Raw genomic sequence first — 20,562 nt, 5'->3', positions numbered from 1 at the left:
GGGGTCCACCGCCGAGACGTTGAGCGTGGCGGAGGCGGTGGTGTTGCCGGCCGAGTTCGTCACCATGCACGTGTACTGGCCCGTGTCCTGCACGGTGACGTTGGTGAAGTTGAGCGTTCCGTCGTGCAAGACCGAGATGCGCACGCGGTAGGAGCCGTGGGTCATGAGGGTGCCGTTGGGCGTCAGCCAGTTGACGGAGGTCATGGAGGTGCCCGTGCGGCACTTGAGCTCGGCGGCCATGCCCTCGGTGACATTGAGGTCCGTGGGCGGCTCCACAATGACCGGCGCGTAGCAGGTGAAGTGCGACTGGTCCAGCTCGCCGATGTAGCGGCCCTTGAGGCCTGCCGGCGCGTGGCAGCGGGCGCAGCACGTCGTGTTGCTGGGCACCGTCTCCTTCAGCCACCAGCTCAGCCAGAGCACGTCGCAGTTGCAGTGCCAGGGGTTATGGTTGAGGTGCACCCGCTCGAGGCGGTGCAAGGGTGTGAAGAGGTCGTGGGGAAGCGACATCAGGTTGTTGTGGGACAGGTTGAGCTCCTCCAGCGACTTGAGGTCGTCGAAGGCATTGCGCTCGATGGTGGCCACCTGGGCGTGCATCAGCCACAGCTTGCGCAGGCTGGTGAGGCCCTGGAAGGAGCCCGGGCGGATCAGGTCCAGCCGGTTGCCCGACAGCTCCAGCTCCTCCAGGCGCACCAGGGCGGTCAGGTTGGGGATGTCCTTGAGGTTGCACATGCCCAGGTTGAGGTAGCGCAGGTTGACCAGCCCCTCGAAAGCTGCCTCCGAGATGTACTCCAGCCGCTTGAGCTCGCCCAGGTCCAGGCGGCGCAGCGAGGGCACGCGGTTGAAGGCGTAGGAGGGGATGCTCTCGATGGGGTTGTTGCGCAGCCAGAGCTCCCGCAGCTTGGACAGGTACTCGAAGGCCTGCGTGGGCACCGTGGTCAGCCGGTTGTCGAAGAGCTCCAGCGTGTTGAGGCTGGGCAGCCCGTTAAAGGCGCCCACCTCGATCTTGCGCACGAGGTTCTTGCTCAGCTGCAGGATCTCCAGGTGCCGCAGGTGCTTAAAGGTGTCTGTGCGGATCACCTGGGGGTGGGGAGGAGAAACGGATCAGTGATACTGACCATCATACGGGCACCCCGTGCTGACATGAGTGTGGAACCACCGGATTTCTCATACTTGACTGGTGGGAGAATCAGATGGTGAGACCACTTTGGAAGAGACTATAGCTGCTGACAATGTTAAGACGGGGCTGCCACGCCTCCGCCATTGCACTCCTGGGCTCTTCCTCAAGAGTAATGAAAACAGATGTCCACGCAACACTCGCGGCGTGGGTGTTCACAGCATTTCTGTTCATTACAGCCTGGAATGGAAACCCCAAATGTCCACCAACGGGTGAACAACAAGCACAGAGGTTCGTCCCTACAACAGAACCCTACCCCTCGCCCTCAAGGAAGGAACCGCCCCCCACGCTCCCTCCAGCCTTGGGCAGAGCAGAGGAAGCCCCACCAGGCAGCCAGAGGCCTGATGCCACTCTCCAGGGGTCCCCAGTGGGTGTCTTCTAGTGTGGGTGGGGTGGGGGCAGGTGGGAAGGGACATGAGGGAACGTTCAGGGGCAATGGAAATGTTGTCTATTGGGGTGGTGTTATGTGGGTGAGTGTAACTGTCAAAATTGCCAACTGTACACTTAAAACGGGGTCCTTTATTATGTGTAAATTATACTTATTGTAAAAAATAATAAAAGATCAAGAATAGGAATAGTAGTAACTAACAGGCATTGAACATTATTTGGTGCCAGGCACTACTCTAAATACTTTATGGGTAATAACTCATTTAACCCTCTAACTGCCCTATGCCATAGGTAGGTACTATTAGGAGTCCTTATTTAATATCTGCAGTCCCAAAATTCACAAAACCCTGAAAGCCATATTTTTCATAATTTGGATACCAAACTCGACGTGAAAGTATTTTGTTTATTTATTTATTTTTGCAGTGCTGGGGATAAAACCCAGAGCCTCATGCATGCTAGGCAAGTGCTTTTCCACTGAGCTACATCCCAAAAGCTTTCCTTTTTTTTAAATTTTGAGACAGGGTCTTACTAAGTTGTCAGGCTGGTCTTGAACTTGTGATCCTCCTGCTTCAGCTTCTGGAGTAGCTGGAATTGTAGGTGTGTACCACAGAGCTGGTTTATTTAAGGCTCTTATTGGTCTCACTTGACTATTGAAACATTTCACTATAGAAATAGTTACATATTTGATCAAGAGTATGTTATAAAATATATGCTGCATTTTACCACCTTTCTAATATCAGAGTGCCCAAACACGTCTAGCCTCAAGGGTTTTCATTTGAGGGATTGTGAATTAGGCACAGAGAGGTGCATTGACTTATCCAAGGACACAGAGAGGGAATAGTACTTGCCACTAGATCAAGGCCCTCTGGAACTGGAGTCCCAGCTCCTAGCCCATGACCTTGGCTACCAGTTACATGTAGGGGCTGGGGCTGGGGACCACAGGAGAGACAGTGCTGGGCTGGGGCATGGTGGGCAGTCTCACAGGGTCCTCCTGTCGCCATGCTGAGTGCACTGAGGCACAGAAGGCCACACAGCCATCAGATCACATGTCTGAAGCCTAGTGATGTGGCAATGCTTGTGTAGAATATTGGGGGTGGGGATGGGGAGCCCCAGATAGGATACTGTACAATCACAATTTCATAAAACTAAGAATTAGGTATCTGTCTACATGTGCCAAAAAAGCCTGGGAGGAAATCCTCCAAGCTGTTCTTAGCACTGAATTCCAGATGTTGGGGATTATAGGAAATTTTTTCTTTTGTTATTTTTCCCCCAATGAACAAAAAGCAGGAATAAGAAGCAGGAATAAAAACAAAACTAACAAAGAAAAGGTAAAGAAAAAAAAAAAACTGTACCCGAAAGGCATTCAGTATAAGAAATGCAATATTCTTGGCAAAGTCATAGTCACAGAATGATAATAGCGGCCACTACTTACACCCATGTTGCCCAGTGGAAATGCCATGTGAACCACATGTGCACTTCCTAAATTTCCTAGATCCACATATTAAAAAAACAAAACTGAACAGGTGAAATCAAATTTTTTGTTTCTTTTAAAATTGACACATAATGAAGTCAATTCTAATAATATTTTATTTAAGCTGATGTACCAATAATATCATCCTTTTACCATGTAATCAAGATGAAATCTTATGAACGAGTCGCTTGCGCTCCCAATCCAGCACGTTTGGCACTCCGGGTGCACCTTCGGTGGGACTTGGGCCCAAGTATTAGATGTCGCAGCTTCACCAGGAGCCTTCTCGGCGCCCGTGATGCTTTATGAACACAGTTGTGCCTTATCCTCCAGCGGCCCTATGAACAAGGACTATCGCTGCCCCGTTTTAGAATGGAGGAAACCGAGGCCCACAGAAGCGGCTAGATGGTGGGCAGAGCTGGGCCGCAACGCATCCGCAGCACCGCTGTTCCCATTGGGTGAACAAGGAAACCGAGGCCGCGGGTGTGGCTGGAATGGCAGAGCCCTGTCCACATCTTACCTCCTCCTCCTTGGCTGTAGGACCTGTCACTGGAGCTCTCTGTGCCTGGGGTCCACTCCTGCCGTGAAGGGAGGCTGATGAAGGCCACTTCGGAGGGCAGAGAGGTTGAGTGCGAGCGCTCAGCGCCTCTCATCACACCGTTATTCTTACTGTTCTATTGGCGTGTAGTAACCTGTATCCTGCCCTTGGGGTTAGAGCGCTGAGCCTTTCTGACCACAGGCCGCATACGCTTCGCCACCCGCGGAGGGAGACCCTTGCTGCTTCCGATGAAAATCGGTAGCATAGACGGGACGTTTCCTGGTGCAGCCCAGGCCCTTCAGTCCCCTGCCTGTTCCTGGGCCTGTGAGTCCCACTGCAGCCCCTCCTCTCCATACCCACGGCAACAGAAGAATCTGTTTTACCCTCGGATCCCCTGACCCTCCCTGCTCCCAGTCCTCGCAGGCCTCCCACCATTCCTGGTGCAATCCCATCCCCAAGGGACCCTGCCCCAGCAGCTCATCCCTGAGGACCTTCCCTTTCATCCCGTCCTAGCCCATCACTGAACACAGCCAACTTGCACCTGCTCACCCTCTGGCCCTTGCTGCTCCCTCCACTACTTTTTCTGGCTATCTCCCCGCTCCCTTTGACACCCAACTCTGGTGTTACCTGTTCCAGAGGAGTCCTGCCCCCTCCCCATCTGCCCACCCAGCCTGGTCATGGTACCCCCACTCTGGGCCTCCATCTGTGCTGAGCTGCTATTTCCATCTCATCCACCAGAATCTGGGCCCCTCCAGCAAGAACAGGGTCTGCATCTGGACCACTGAGTTTGGGAGAGCACGGTGGCTTTGGGCAGTACCCAGGCATTCAGTAGTATGGATTTGAAAACAGCTCCCCCCCTTGTGTGAGGGGGTCCTGGGGACTGAACTCAGGAGCAATGGACACTGAGCCACACCCCTAGCCCTATTTTCTATTTTATTTAGAGACACAGTGTCACTGAGTTGCTTAGCACCTCACTTTTGCTGAGGCTGGCTTTGAACTCATGATCCTCCTGCCTCAGCCTCCCTATCTGCTGTGATTACAGGTGTGTGCCACTGTGCCCAGCTTACAGCCCCTTTTGGAATGTTTCATCTGCCATCCCCGTTTTTATGCTGGGGATGAAGCCAGGGCCCCAGCATGCTTCTGCCCTTGAGCTGCACCCCTTGCTCAGGAGGGGCCCTCTTGACCAGAACTGAGGTTCAGTCCCTGCCCAGAAACCAGATTTCCTGAGGTCACGGAAAACAGCCAGGGCACTTGCCTGGTGGAGGATTCTTTGCTGTCCCAAGGTGAAAGAGACAGGAGATATAATCAGGCCCTTACAACTCCACGATTCTCAGGCCACTCTGAATGGTTTATGGGTACAATGAGTGGAATCTGGGCTAAGATGGAAATGCAGAGCTCAGAGTAGGAAGGATCACGGGAAGGGAACCCCTTTAGAACACACTAATTGAAGTCTCCCATGGGCCAGGCCTGAGCTGGGCACCAAGTTAGAACAATAGATAAAGCCACTTTAATATGCTTTTCTCTTCTGCTGAAAAAGTCATATGTGATCACTTTAGTAAAAAATTATAAGAAATCAGTCAAGAGAATTACACATATGAACTGATTGGTGTAAACCTCCTGCCAATCGCTTCTTGTGCTGGGGTATGTTTTTTACCATCTTTTAATGTTTTTCAGAAAATTTTGATGGTGTAATATACTTTCCAGGGTCCTGTATTTCCCTCTAATAATATTATACCAGGAGCATTTTCTAATATCATGAAATATGCTTAAACATTTTTGGCTTTTTGGAATTCAGGCCCAGGGCTGTGCCTGCTTTTGGACACTGAGCTGAAATTGTCAAGGTGGTCTTTATTTTTCTTGGTATATTTCTGCTTTTTCTAATTTCCACTGTACTGGGTGGGTCCTGAAGGTTGGTGAAAGTCCCCAGTGGCCATGGCTGTATCTGAGGGAGATGGCGCAGGAGCAGATCCCAGGAAGGTGAGGTGGGGCCTGAGAAAGTCTCTGGCTTCTGAGCCTAGGATCCCTGGCTCTTCCCTGCAGGCCCGTGGAGCCTCAGTTTACCCCTTAGTGAGATTATCTCAGGCACACCCAGCCTGGCACTTCTCACAGCCTGTCCCACGGGATGCTAGGCAACAGAAATCTCATGATCAAGTTCCCCTGGAACCTGCCCCGCCTCCTCCCGCGCACATGGTGTTGAAGTTCCATGAAGTTGGGCTGGGAGAGCCGCCTTGCTGGGCTCTGCTCTGGGTCCCCCAAACAGAATCCGCCTTAGGACCCTAGCACAGGACGCCTTCCCTGCGCCCTGGGAGACCCTGGCAATGAATGAAGCCCGTGCTCAGTTGCTGCTGCTATTGATACTAATGACAACAACGAAACAGTAAGAAGAGAAGGAGCTTCTGGTCAGGCCCATCACCTGGGAGGGAACAGGCACTTTTTAAAGGTTGGACTCACGAGTCCGGACAGAAAAATTGAGAGCAAAGGGGTTTCTGGTCCAGGTGCCAGCAAGAACTCCCTGAGTCTTGGTCACACTTGGAGGGTCCAAGTCCTCCCCAGCTCCCAGTGAGCACCTGCGCCCTGCTCCTGCCCCTTCCTCCTCCCAGGGCTCCTGTTCTCTGAGAGGCCTCTCCAGCTCATTTTCTTAGTCAGAAGGTGCTCTGCCGTCCCAAGCATGGGGTTGGCCATCAGGCCTGCCCTGCTACCTCTTTGGGAGTCTCACAACTTCCTCTGTGTGGCACTCCATCTCTTCTCTACCTCCAAGCCCAGTGCAGGCCACCCTCTGTCCCTGGCCTCCGGCCTCTCCCCTCCAATCTGTCTCTGGGGTTTTGCAACCCCCACAGCTGACCCTGACTCTGCTCTCCTCTAGACCCCTCCAGGGCTCCCCAGTGCTCCCAGGGAGCCCTGCCTGACTGGTATCTACCCGCCTGTCCCTTCCCTCTGAACAGCCCCTCACTTGTCCTCACTCCAGATGCCCAATAGCCGGTACCAGTCCTTGGGCCACCTCACCAGGCCTTCCACATTTGCACACACTGTTCCCCCTGCCTTGCCCCCTCCTCTACCTGTCACCCTGCTGGCCCAACCCAAAGGGCTCTGGTTCACTCAGGCACCCATGGCTCTTGGATGAGTGAAACCATCATCCCTCAGGCGGGGGGGCCATTACCTGTGGAGGTGTGTCACAGGGTCGCCCTGCAGCATTGCTCTGGAGACTTGGGCGCTCTGCGAGACACAGTCCATGCAGGGCTTGGCTCCTGTAAGGGTGCACTGAGCACAGGTGACAAATGCCGGGCTGGGCTGGGCATTCTACATTTGTCACCCAGCTTTTTCTTCACCCAAGCTATGGCTTAGCTGTGAGGTGCTCCCCAAAGCTCACGTGTGAGACAATCCAGGGGAGGTCAGAGGTGGGGCGACTGTGTGGAGAGAGCCTTCGCCCACTTGATGCATCAGTCCAACTGGGCCTAACTGCAGGCAGGTGGGGTGCGGCTGGCAGAGGCAGGCCACAGGGGTGGGGTGTCCCTGGGGTGCATATTTTGTCCCTGATGAGTGGAGCTTGCTCTCTGTGCTTCCTGACTGCCACGTCCTGAGCTGCTTTCTTCCACCCCAGTCTCTGCTGTCTTGTTGTCCTTCACCTCAGGCCCAGAGCGGTGGAGCTGGCCATCCATTGGACTGAGACCTCTGAAACTGTGAGTCCCAAAGAATCTTTTCCTCTTTGCCTTGTCCTTGTCAGATCATTTGGTCACAGCAACGGAAAAGCTGACTGAAACAAGCAGCCACACAGGCGGTGGTCTGGGGCTTCCATTTCAGAGAAGGGAGAAGGCTCAGCGGAGCACACAGGGAGGAAGGGCAGAGCCCGGGTCTGGGCCCAGACATGGCCCGACCTCTGCAGCACCCCAAGCTCCCATTTACTCCCCTCCCCAACCCCACAGGCAAACATCACACTCATTTGAGAGGCAAGGAGACCAAGGCTCACTGAGGCCAAGTGACTCAGCAGAGCTGGCCAGGGAGTATGCAGCAGGCAGGGCTGGGGTCAGCGTCCAGCTCAGCAAGGCTGCTCTCCAGGCGTCTCTGGTGTCTCTGGATGGAGGACTGTGCTGATGGCATGTCCACAGAGGAGCCTGAGCCTGTTCCCACTCAGTGTGCCTTGTCCTGTTGCAGTGAGAAGATGTGTGTGACCGAGATGAAGGGGCACTCCCCAAGGGGGTGGGGTCCCCCTGCCAATCACTCCAATCAAATGCACTGGAGAAGTAAGCGGGGTGAAGTGCTGCTGCAAAAGAAGCCTGGGTTGCTGTAGACAGTGAATCCCTTCCTTTGAACAGAACTGCCATGTGTCCTCCTCTGCAGGACCCCTCTGAGCATGAGCAATGCGGTGGGAAGAGGTGGGTGGGTTGGATCCGGGCTTTGCTGTTGACCAGCTGCTAGATCTTGGGCATGTCTTAGCCTCTCTGAGCTCATGTTCTTTATGGGTATCCTGAGTCCTTGAAAGGCTCTGACAAGTTAGTGTGTGCTCAGGATAAGACAGTGAGCATCTGGGATGTGGCAAATGCACAAGAGCATTCACTTCTAAACCATCCATGCAAGCTGATAATGGCCGTACTGACATTTGTTCTGTCTCTGGGCTTCTAGTTCCTTCCCCAGCACCTTTCCTTCATACTGGCTGTTAGAATTATCTAAGGTGCAGTTCAGAACTCAGCATGTCCCTGTTCCTGCCTTCCCAAGGCTCTCTATGTCCCTTTACCTGGTATCAGAGTCCCTTCAGAACCTGCCCCCTGCCTCCTTGCTATACCAGCCACTGGAGAGAGATGGACACAGTTCACTATGCTTGCCACTCTCTGTCTTTGCACAGGCTCTGCACCACTTCCTGGAATGTCGCCTTCCTTGTTCTCTGGGAAATTCCAATGGCCCTTCCCAGGAAAGCCCTCTTTGACCTCTACTCCCTCACTCATCACACACATTCTCTTATGAGGCCCCGTCATGCTGATTGTCATTTGGTCCAATGCACCTGTCTCCTTGTCCAGCCTGTGAGTCTAGGAGCAGAAATTCTGTTGGAACAAGGTCTGCATCCAGCACCCAGTGTGAGGCCTACTCATGGTCGACCTCAGCCAGGTCTGCTGAGCAGTGGACCCAGGTGAACTGGAGAACACCCAGTTGTACTGGCTGATGTGCCTACATGAATTTTGGTTTGGTGACAGTGACAGCACATCAAAATCCTCAGTAGCAGAACTTGGGAGTGGGAAAGTTCTAACATTCTGGTTCCTAATCCTTCTGCCTTTTGCCTTAAAGTCCACATGTCTGAGATTACAAAAGCAGCACTGTCTTTCTTTCAGCTGGTGTATGTATCATTTCTACTTGCATAGTTCATCCTCATCTTCTAGTTAGGGTTTTAGTTTTAATTTGGTCTGGAAATCTCTGCCTTTTAACTGGAAGTTTAGTCCATTTACATTTATTGTAATTACTATAATATACTTAGGATTATTCCTATAGTCTTTAATATTTTGTGCTATTTCTGTTTTTTCGTAACATACTCTTTCCTATTTATCATCCTATTTTGTATTGCTTGAATTTCTTCTGACTCCATTTCCTCTCTCTATGCTTTCAGGATTTATATATTTTCTCCTTAAAATTTAACACACCTACCTAAAGAGCAAAGCTTATCAATTCCATTCTTCTGCTCCCAAATAATACAAGGCTGACTCTGAAAACAAAGAGTCATCCTGAGCAGGTTCCCAATAAAGTAAAAAAGGGGAATCACTATTTGCTAGGTGCCTACTATATGCCATATGTGCTTTATGCTCTGAGGTCATAATCTCATTAATCCTGTGGAAATCCTATCACATGGGGGTTATTAACCATATGCCCCTGGCCCTTCCCCATATTTGATGGTCTAATGGCTGAGGAAACCAAGGTTCATAGAGGTAACATCACTTGTTCTCAACCTCAAGCTCCACACCAGGACTCAGAGTCTGCTTCTCCTGAATCCAAACACAGCGTCTCCATCACATCTACAGCCCTAAATGGAGTTGGGCTGTCGTGGGTTTCATGCCCAACTAGAGTGTAGAGCCCATTTGCTTAAACATGGCAGGTTCTCATTTGACAGGATTTTCTTTGAGAGCTGCCATGTGTCAGGTGTTGTGCTAGACTCTGGGGGTCCAGCTGGGAGCAGGACAGACACAGGCCTGCCTTCCTACATCATGGGGATGGTGTAAGCAGGCTGTGCAGCTGCCTGACTGTGGGGGAGGCAGGCCTGGGGTTCCCTAAGGCACCCCAGAGCAAATGATCTCTGGGGCCATGGCAGGGTCATGTGGGTGTTGACACCTGTTCCCACCCTGACATCTGGCCTAATGAAGATGTTGAAGTTCTGTCATACAGTGGAGAAGCCAGGACAGGAGCCTGGGGGAGAGCCACCCAGCTGCCCATGCCTCCAAGACCCCTCGGTCCTTCAGCCCCCATTTGCTGGGCTCACCCCACTTGTGCCAGGGCCAAGGATGCAGGCAGGATTCAGGCAGGGGGCATGGTCCCTCAGTGGCTGCCTCCCAGCCTCCAATGGGCTCTTCCTTACCCTTGTACCCTGCAACTGGCCCTCTTCTGGGGACTTTCTATTTCAGTCATGGAAGTGACCATTATGAGAATGGAAAAAAAAAAAAAAAAAAAGGCCCACTGTGTTTTGCTGGGGCTTTTTTTTAAAAAATATTTACTTTTTAGTTTTCGGCAGACACAACATCTTTGTTTGAATATGGTGCTGAGGATGGAACCCGGGCTGCACGCATGCCAGGCAAGCGCACTACCGCTTGAGCCACATCCCCAGCCCTCTTGCTGGGGCTTTTAAGAAAATAAATTGTCAAGAAATCCTTTATTAAAAATTTAACTGTGGGGGCTGGGGCTGTAGCTCAGCGGCAGAGCGCTTGCCTGGCATGTGTGAGGTACTGGGTTTGATCCTCAGCACCACATAAAAATGAAACAAATAAAATAAAGACATGCTGTAAAAAAAATTTAACTGTGGTAGGAAAATGACTAAGTGAATTGTTCATCTTAATGCTATTAAGATAAATTGTTTCTATTTTTTATTTAAAATTTTTTAGTTGATGGGCCTTTCTTTTTTTTTCTTTATTTTTCCGTGGTGCTGAGGATGGAACCCAGTGCCTCACACCTGCTAGGCGCGCTCTACTTCTGAGCCACACGCAGCCCAATGTGTTTTGAATGTAATGAACCAATAACAAAAGTCTAGTAAAGCTAACTGGGTGTTTTTTTCTCCTCAAATTTTTATATTCAAAATTTAAAAACATGTTGTTTTCACTCTTTTTTTATGAGGACTTGGACTTCTTCTATTTCTTCCTAGTCCTGAGATAAAGGATTTATACCCCCTTCTTCATCAGGACTTCCCTGGTGGCCAGGACATGATTGGCAGCATTGCAGGGGCCAGTGTGGGTGCTGGACTGCCCGAGCTGCTCCCTCCCTCCCTCCCTCCCTCCTTCCTCCCACTTATAACCCCTGAGTTGCCTCCCGAGTGCTCCCGGGGACAAGCCCTCTCTTGGGTACTAGGTCCGGCCTGTTTCCCCTTGAGGAGCCCAGACAGGCATCTGAACTTGGCACAAACAGCCAGGCACCGAGGTCCAAGCAGAGGGTACGTGAGGGCTAAGTGCAGCCTGCTGTGCCTGAGCAGCGGGACAGTGCGCCTAACCTCTGCCGGGTGCAGAGGAGGCTCAGCCGTGGGCAGGCACCTCCCTCCCAGGCATCTTCCCTGGCCCTGACCTCCCTGCCTCCAGCACAGAGGACCGCTCTCTCTCACCTCCTCTACTGCCTCTCCGTCTGCAGCATGTGGACAGAGGACTGTGTCTGCTCACCCACTGGCCTAGAGTGGTGCCTGGTACACAGTAGGTGCTCCATCAATGAGCCTGGGGCTGAGCTGGGTGCTGCAGGTGGACCACGGGGGCTGGCCAGATCCAGGAGGAAGAGGCCCACGAGGCAGGTGCGCTGTGGAGGTGGCTGTGGAGGGTGGAGGCCAGTCCCTGGGGCGGGCATATGGGGCAGAGGAGAGCATGCCCTTGAGGGTGGAGGAGCTGGGAGTGCTGGCCAAGTCCTGCTGCAGGACGGAGGCGGGACAGCTGGGGAAGGGAGTCCCCTGTGGGTGGAGGATGTGGCAACCGGCAGGGGCCACTGACAGGCCAGGAAGCTAGGAGGAAGCCCAGAGAATGTCCTGACAGGCCAGGGCTGTGAGGCACAGAGTGTCAGGACTCAGTTACACTCCTGTTATCAAGTCACCTGGGGCTTGCACTAGGAGGCATCAGGAATCGTGCTGGAGAAGTCGCTTCCGCAGCCAGCTGGCCGTAGTAATCACTGAGGATCCTGTGTTGGGTGGGAGAGCCTTCCTCTCCTGTGCCTCAGTTTCCTTATCTATAAAATGGGGACAAGAAGGGACCTACTCCTAGTGTTGCCCTGAGGATGGAATTCACCGAGGAAGCCAAGGTTTGCTTGGAGCAATGTTGGGGGCCACCTCGGCCCCTCCCTCCTCCTCCAGGGGCTGCAGGAATCTGATACTATTTTTCTGGATAAAGGACCCCAAGAGATGACTGGAGGCCTTGACTTCATTCATGGACAGAAGAACAGGGGTCTTGAGCCCCTCAGGACCTCAGTCTACTCAACGGAGAAGTGGGGGTGACATTCCTGCTACCTTCTCCTGGGGCTGCCGCTGGGCCGGGAGGCCAGATGGCTTTGCCAGATGGCAAGCCATTCTGCACATTCGTCAGTTTGACAGTTGCATTCTGGGCACCTGCAGTGTGTGGGCTCTGTGCTAGGTGCTGGGGTCAGTGGTAACTGAGATGGATACACAGTGACCACAGCTCAGGCCGTGGGGCCGTGGGGTATGGCCGGAGATCCCAGAGACTGGCGACTCTTGCTCACCATCCTTCTCAGCTGCTGCCCTTCACCACGCCCTCTGCTATGTCACCCAGCACGTGCCAGACCCTCCTCTATTTTTTTGGTACCAGGGATTGAACCCAGGGTGCTCTAACACTGAGCCACCTCCCCAGCCCTTTTTATACTTTATTTGGAGGGTCTCCTTAAGTCGCCCAGGCTGGCCTTGAAATTGCCATCCTCCTGCCTCAGCCTCCCACTGGGATCATAGGCCTGTGCAGCCCTATGTGCGCTGGGTGGTATTTACAGGACTGTTCCTTTTGTGATGATCTTCTGAGAAGGACATTTAATGTCATGTTCTCTGTGTGTTATACAGAGATGAAAAGGTTAAGCAGGAACCCACAAATTAAGGGGGTCTCATTGACAAGTGTGGAAACTGGGGCTCAGATGATGAGGATTCCTGGGCCCTGGTCGGTGCTCCTGAGGGGACGCAGGAAACAGTTGGGATGGAAGCTGGAGAGGCTGCAGTTAGACAGGAAGTCCTGGGGGGGCAGCAGAGGGAGGCTGCTCCCTCCCACTCCACGACCTCCTGCAGGGAGCTGTCCTTGACCTCAGGAGGGGGCCCTTCTAGATCTCTCCCCTACCATTTTTTTTCCTCTAGCAGGGAAATGTCCCTTCAGTCAAAAACTCCATATTCCCTGCTGCCTGAGGGGATCTGTCCTGAAAAGTGCTGAGCTAGCAGTGACTGCAGAGCCACTCAGTGCCTGCCACTCAGTGTCTGCCACAGCCCCGCAGGGTGGCTGCGTTCCTGTTCCTGAAGCCACACATCATGGCTCTCCAGCCTGGCTTCCCCACAGTGACTCCAGGGGGCACAGGGCAAGCCCAGAGGGCCACAGCTAGCTGGACGACTCTGGCCAAGTCATTCTGAGCCAGCTGAGCCTCCATTTCCACATCTGTAAAATGGGAGAGGCGGCCCTCCTTAGGAGGCCCCCCCACCTAGGAGGCCCCCCCACCAAGCACACTCCCATTCTCCAGGCAAAGGTGAGCAAATCCCAGGGGTGATTTTTTTCTTCAGCTTGTATGACACATATTTGCATTTATTGTTTTTCCCTGATCACAAAATGTATTAAAAGCTCTCTCTTACTGCAGGAAATTTAGAGAATAGAGAAAACATAAAGAAGAAATTAAACACCACTCCCCCTCATGATGCGAGTGCAGAGAGAAGGTGCTGTTGACATCCAGGGTGTCCCCAGTCTTTAAAGAAAGCATCGTTGAGGGATGGGGTTGTGGCTCAGTGGTAGAGTGCTTGCCTCTCATGTGTGAGGCACTGGGTTCAATTCTCAGCACCACATATAAATAAATGATTAAAATAAAGGTCCACCAATAACTTAAGAAAAAAATATATATATATATACACACACACATACATACACACACACCTATACATACACATATAGCATTGTTGATCTTAAATGAACTGGAGATGCTACTTGGATCCTTCCTTGCAAGCTCATAATTTCAGAATTGTGCTTTGAACACCTGCTAACCTCCACCTTGGAGGCCTAGTGTGTTCCATGGTCAGCTATACAGCAGTCCCCATGGCCAGGGACTGAGGCTGCTCTGGATGCCAGCTGCCAGGCTCCTTGACATGACTCTCTGAGACAACCTCTTTAGGTTGGGCCGGGTGGTTTCTTAGGAGGGAGCCTTCTTTCCATCTGACCTCGTGGCAGACCCAGGAGGGACTGGGGCAGCCACGAAAGCCTCAGGTGGACCCAGGGGTACTTAGTATAATTAAATACATGGCTATCCAATGACCCAGCAATTCCCCCGGGGACATATCCAGAGAAATCATCACTCAGCTCCCACAGGGGCCTGGTGAGGCTCCATGATGGGGAAGCCGGGGAGACGGGCAAGGGGGGGGTGTGCCCATCAAGGCGAACTCTGCCACAGTTGAGGTCACTGAGGGGACAGAAGCAGCCACATGCAAGGTTCTAAGAAGGTCAGGCCCGGTAAAACAGCAAGATAAAGAAAGCGATCTCTAACACAGCTCCCTTTGCATGAATTAAAAATACATACACACAAAGCAACAAGGAGCTTTCGCAAGAGCACACCCGGTAGAAAGAATCAGGGGCAACACACTGGATGCTGACCGAGGCTGAGGCTGAGGGGTGCCCACCAGGCCCACCTTGCACCTGGACCAGCCTGGGGCTGGGAGGTGGAGGGCAAGAGGATGGTCTCTTGGCTGCTGCCTTAGAAGGCTTCATCTCAGGAGGGTCTGGGCGTTTGAAGCCCCACCTCTCTCAAAAACCACTGGGACCCAGGAACCATTGCTGATTCAAAAACAACCCCTGCCCTGGTTCAGTCCCCAGCAGGAAAACATAAACTGTGAAATAAATCCTTCATTCTACATCTGGACACCACCTACCACCCCTCTTACGTGGCAGGAGGGCATTTTATCCCCCTCTGTCCCCAGGTGACAACCCCCAGAGTGAGGATAGGGACCTCCCTTGGGGTACTTTGTCCCCAGGAGTTTGCTGAGGGCCTTGCTGCCTGTACTGCACCCCAGGCCAGAAGCACATGGGAACAGGTGATGGGGACCTTTGAGCCTCCCCAGTTCTCCCAGGAGGGCCCCCGTGGGAATCCCACCAACAGATGGTTCCAGGCTTCTGCCAAGGGCCAGGGCAAGAGCTCCTGGGCGCCCCTTCCCTTCACCACAAGCATCTGCTAAGTGCCTATTGCACACTAGGCTCTGTTCCAGGTGCTGGGGACACAGGGAATAGCACGAGGTCCCTGTCCTCATGGAGGTGATGGTGCAGTTGAGGAACCAGGTGACAGCCAGGCAACCAGGCAGCATGGGAGGCTCTGGAGTCTCTGGGATTCAGCCTGTCTCTTCAGAGGCTCTGGTGCCGGCTGGGTACGAGGGGGTGGACGTGCAGATGAGTAAGACGCAGGACTCAGGGGTAGCCCTTCTCTGATCTTCCCTCTGACCCAGCAAGTCTACTTCTAGGAATTTATCCCAAGGGCAGAATCCAGAGGGCCAGAGCCTAGAGCAGGGCCTCTGACTGCAGCGTAGCTCAGGTCAACTGCAGCCTGGAGCTACGAAGGGCCTGGCACCGCTCCCTGGTTCCTCCCTGGGATGGTCATCAATGGCTATCGTGTTCTAGTGCTTGTGTATCCTGTCATTTAACGAGTCCCTCTTTAACAACAGGACACCCATGCACTGGAATACGATACACTCATTTAAAATGACACCAGAGGGGGCTGGGGATGTGGCTCAAGCGGTAGCGCGCTCGCCTGGCATGCACACAGCCCGGGTTCGATCCTCAGCACCACATACAAACAACGATGTTGTGTCCGCTGAAAAACTAAAAAATAAATATGAAAAAATTCTTTAAAAAAAAATAAAATGACACCAGAGAATATTTAGTGCCACAGAGAAAGATACTCATGGTAATGCTACTAGTGCCAAAAGCCAGTTTCAGAAATAGTGATTCCATTTTTCTTTCCTTCTTTTTTTTTTTCCTGGTTCTGGGGTTCTAACCAGGGCCTCACATGCTAGGGAAGCACTCTGTCACTAAACTGCATCCCCAGTCCTTTTTGTTTTGAGACAGGGTCTCCCTAATGCACCTAGGCCAGCCTTGAACTTGTGATCCAATTTATGAGCTGGGTTGGACGAGGGAAGCCTGTGTGGGGGCAGGAGACTGACCAAATGCCCTTAATACAGTGGTTCCCAACCAGGGGTGGGAATACCTGGCAATGGCTGGAGAATTTCTGGAATTGAGGTCAGGGTGCTTTCGGAATCGCTGAGAATACAGGTGTGCAACACTGTGCCCAGCTCAATTTTTTCTTAAAAAAAAAAAAAAAAAAAAAAGGAAATAGTCCCATGGTGACCTGCTGAGGCTGCTCATGGGGACTCCCAGAGTGGCTCTTGCCTGCGTGTGCAGTGCCACTGGCTTTTGTCTGTGTTTTTATTTACTTAGGTGTATTTTCTAATTTTTCTAAATTAATAAATAATTAAAAATACATTTATAGATGCACAGGAAAGAGCCAGAAAGGTATTAACCCAAAGTGAAAGCAGAAATTATTTATAGCTAGGTGGTGGGACTGCAGTGATTTTTTTTTTTCATTTTTCCATTTGGAAAAAACAATACTTTGTAATTATCTTGCTCTGGAGATGGCACGCCCCTGCTGCTGTCTGGAAAGTGTCCTCTGTGGGAGGCCCAGTCCACTGACCACTCACCAGCGCTCGCTCATGGTCTGGAGTCGGGTGTGAGAACCCAGAATGGAGATGAAGGCGTGCGGTTGCTATTCCTGTTCTCATCCTCTAACCACAGCTACCTCGGTGGCTGCTTTACGATGTGCCTGGACACAGCAGACCTGTGCGTGACTTATGCGTGAATAAACTCGTGTTCATGAGTGGCACTCAGCAGGTGTTTGTGGGACTGAGCTGCCCCCTGGACTCTCCAAAGGAAATCCAGGGCAGGTTCTTCCAAAGGGACCCACTGTGGCCTTGGCTGCCATTGAAGTCTCAGGCTCAGCTGGCCCCATGGCCCCCACGTCTGCTTCGGCTACTCTAGGGCGTCGACCATTTGCTTACTCTCTCTTCCTCTCTACAGTGTGAGATGCCAGGGAGGAGCCGGGCTTGGCCTGTGTGGGTCATCGCCTAGACCACACTTGGCAGTCGGTGCTGTGGTATCTGTTGACTGTCACAGGAAGAAATGAAGGGGACACACAGGACAGGGGACAAGGCAGGTGCCTGGTGCAGACTTTGATCCTATGAAGGAGATGTGACTGCTCAGCTGAGGCTGTGCTGGCGGGATGGGGTGGGTTCACAAGATCAGCAGAAGGGGTGACTCTAACCTGTAACCTATGACCTGTTCCAGGAGGTGGCTGTTGTGGCCACCTGTCCTGAAAGAGTTCCTCAGGAGCGGGGCTGGTGATGGGTCTCAGGTTTCTGGACCCTGGTTCTGCACCACAGCCACCAGGAAGGACTGTCTCCTCTTGCCCCCCAGCCTGGCTCTCCCAGACAGTCAGATGGGGGTGGCTGGTCCCTTCAGCATGGGAACCTTCTTCTCCCCCAATTTATGAGCTGGGTTGGATTAGGGAGGCCTGTGTGGGGGCAGGAGACTGACCNACCGTTTATGGCCTATCTTAATCAGAATCATAATTAATGGAATGGCAACAGCCCAATTCGGACGCCAACCACGTGCCCAACAACGCGGGTTCTCCAGTTTGCACACCAACTCCAGGGGGTGAGTTCGCGAACCTTGCACTGCATCCCAAATGACAAGAGGAAGAACTTACATCCAGGACTGCTGGCGAGGCGCCAGAACCAACTGTAAATCTTTGACACGTATGTGGCCCTCAGGGCAGGGGCTCTCTCCTCTCTTTCTGGAGGAAGAAACTGGGGCTTCGCGTCAGGCCGCCTCGGCCCCAACTCCCCCCCGGTGCGCCAGGCCCAGGGCTCCGTGTCCTATCTTGTGCCGCGGGCACAGCCCCAGGAAAACCCACCTGGCCTTGGCCCCACCCCCAGCCAGCTCTAGTAAATGGGACGCAAACGACATCTCACGCAGGCACAGGGTGGGCGTGAGGACTCCCGGATGTGAGGGAAGCCGAGACTGACCAGAGAGGAGAGGGGTGGTGGCCACCTGCGCCTCCCCCAGCACCACCTGCGCCTCCTCCCCGACCGCCCAGCCTGACGGCGGCCGCCGGGCTCACCTGGATGCCGTTCTCCTGCAGGTTCAAGTAGCGCGTGTTGACGGGGATGCTGGCCGGGACCTCAGCCAGCTCTCTCCGCGTGCAGATCACCCTGCTGGCCTGGTTGCTGCAGGAGCAGGCCGCGGGACAGGAGGTGGCCGGTGGGGAGCCCCCTCCAGCAGCGGATGTGATGGCCACGCCGCCCCCGCCGGCCCCCAGGGGTGGGGAGAAGAGCCAGAGGAAGAGCAGTGCCCTGTGGGGCCAGGACATCCTACCGGGCGGCAGCGGGGGGCACTGGGAGCCGCGGGCACACGCCATCCTCAATGCTCATGCTCCGCGCGGCCGCTGGGGGGCTGCGAGAGGGAAGACAGGAGAGATTCGGTCAGGGACAGGGTGGCCTGGGTCTCACCACCGCCCAGGCAGCTCCATCACTACCTCCCTTCCCGGGGCTCCGCACAAAGAGGCGGCGGGAGAGAGGCTGGCGGGCAGGCCGCAGCTGCACCATCCTCCTTTCCATGTGGGGAGGCTTTCCACCCATTCTGAGGAAGGGAAAACTGAGGCTGGGAGAGAGGAGGGGTTTACCCAGGGTTACTCAGCCAGTAAATGGAAAACAGAAAGTTTTAGAAAGGTCACTGCATAGGTAGAGATGGAAAAAGACCCCAACCCTGAGGCAGAGGTGGAGAGAGGTCCAGCCCGCACGCAGTGTGGGTTGGGACCTGGCTCCCAGCATGGTACCTGCCAGGCCCCTGGGCAGTGTGTCCTGGCCTCTCTCCCTGTCCCTTCACCTCCCCTTGCAGGAATGGTAAGCATCCTCGCAACCACGTGGCCGCCCCCATACACCTCCACCCCACCCCTGGGTGGCCCTCTCCTGCCCAGGTCCTGCAGACCCCGCAGCAGCTCAGGGGCCTGGGTCAGATCAGAACTGGAGGGAGAGGGAAGGTGTCCACTGCGCTGACTGGGGGGACAGGTGGGGGCTGAGGGCTGGAGAGAGGTGGCTGGAGGCTCCATTGGAGCCTGGGGTGGCAGCACAGCCGGAGGCCCCTGCAGCCCACCTGTGCCCTGAGATTGCAGGTGCTCCAGGCTGAGGCGAGTGTCTGTGGGACCCATGCCAGCAGCTGCCGCAGGACAGTGCTGGGAGCCGGTGGACATGGGGACAGCCACCTGGGGACTCTGCGCCTGAGTTTCAGGAGGGGAGCTGGGTCGTCTGAGAAGTCCTGCTATACCTCCTCAATCTGCCCTCCCCTCATCTCCATAAGACCATGGGGGAGGGGCTCAGGAGGACAATAACAATGATGACAGGAATAGCAGTAATCTCACCAAGCACGGGCCAGCCTGCCCATGCACCAAACTGCTCCCTGTTCCCTCAGCCTCATAATATCGGCAGGAGGAAGCTGTCCAGATGCCAAGTTTACAGACAGGACCAAGTCACTGGGAAGGGAATGGAAGTGGCCAGTGCAGGAGCTCTGGGACTTGCCCTCTGGCTTCCAACTCAGTGTCTCCGGATCCACACGAATGCAGCCACGCAGCCAGCTGCCCCAACACAGCCCCTGAGAGCCACCAGAGCCGGGTGCAGGCCACCACAACGCCACCCACTCACACGGCAACGACAGGGCACGCCCTCACAGGTGGACCCTCAGATCTAGGGACGCAGGGCCACCTGGCACACGCAGGTGCATGCGCGGGAACACACACACACACACACAGGGGCACATCCACGCCTCCTTCTGCAGCGTCCAAAACCATTTACCCTGGATAACAATGCCTGTGTGTGCACGTGAGAAGGCAGGAGCTGGAAAAGGCAGAGAGCCCTGGGGAGAGGTGGCTGTGCCTGTGGCCACCCTACCCCGGACTGTGTGTGTGTGTGTGTGTGTGTGTGTGTGTGTGTGTGTGTGTCTGAGCCGGCACGTCTGTGTGAGAGCGCAGGGTCTTTGTTTCCCGCAGGTGACCAGGGAGGCCCATGCTCCCAGTCCTGGTCCACCGTTCCCACCTTCCAAGATCTGGTAATGACCCAACCCACACCCTCCTCGCCAAGGGGCTGACACGGTGCAGCAGGGCCAGGGTTTGAGGCTGAGGGCCCCCCAGAGCACCCGCCCCGGTCCTCTGGGCCTGCCGCTGCCTCGCATCTACCTCCGCCTCTGTCCCCGTCTCTGTCCCCGTCTCTCCCGTCTCTCCCGCTGCCAGCCCGCATCCCCCCCCAAGGCAGCTTCTGCAGAGGCTCAGCCTCCCTCCCGTCCTCTGCTTCGCCCTCCGCCATCTCGGTCCTTGCCTCCCTCCCCCCAACACTGACTGAGGGACACTCACCCTGGTGGCTTGGCTTCCGCTGGGCCTCTCTGTGCCCCAGGCCCCCCTGCACATGCCTGCAGCAGGCCGGACGCTGCCTCCCCAGCTCTCCAGGGCTCCCTGCGAGGTGCTGCTGGGGGGGGGGGCGCAGGGGCTTCTTGGGTCTCCCCGCGCCCC

The 20,562-nt window shown here is 54.2% G+C and overlaps 1 protein-coding gene across 1 annotated transcript; it reads right to left on the bottom strand.

The window, feature by feature from the left end:
• Lrrc4b (leucine rich repeat containing 4B) lies at positions 1-20,556 on the bottom strand (the record flags this gene model as incomplete). The annotated part of the gene is made up of 3 exons (XM_015496958.2): positions 20,407-20,556; positions 18,127-18,458; positions 1-1,077 (listed from the first exon to the last, which is right to left on the bottom strand). Coding segments are annotated over exons 2-3 (1,374 nt in total), but the record flags the coding sequence as incomplete, so codon positions are not given.
• Between the last annotated feature and the right edge of the window lie 6 nt (positions 20,557-20,562).

The sequence above is a fragment of the Marmota marmota genome, unplaced genomic scaffold (assembly GCF_001458135.2).
Source record: "Marmota marmota marmota unplaced genomic scaffold, marMar, whole genome shotgun sequence".
NCBI lineage: Eukaryota > Metazoa > Chordata > Mammalia > Rodentia > Sciuridae > Marmota > Marmota marmota.
The sequence above is the reverse complement of the archived record's forward strand: the minus strand, read 5'-3'. Positions and strand labels throughout refer to the sequence as shown.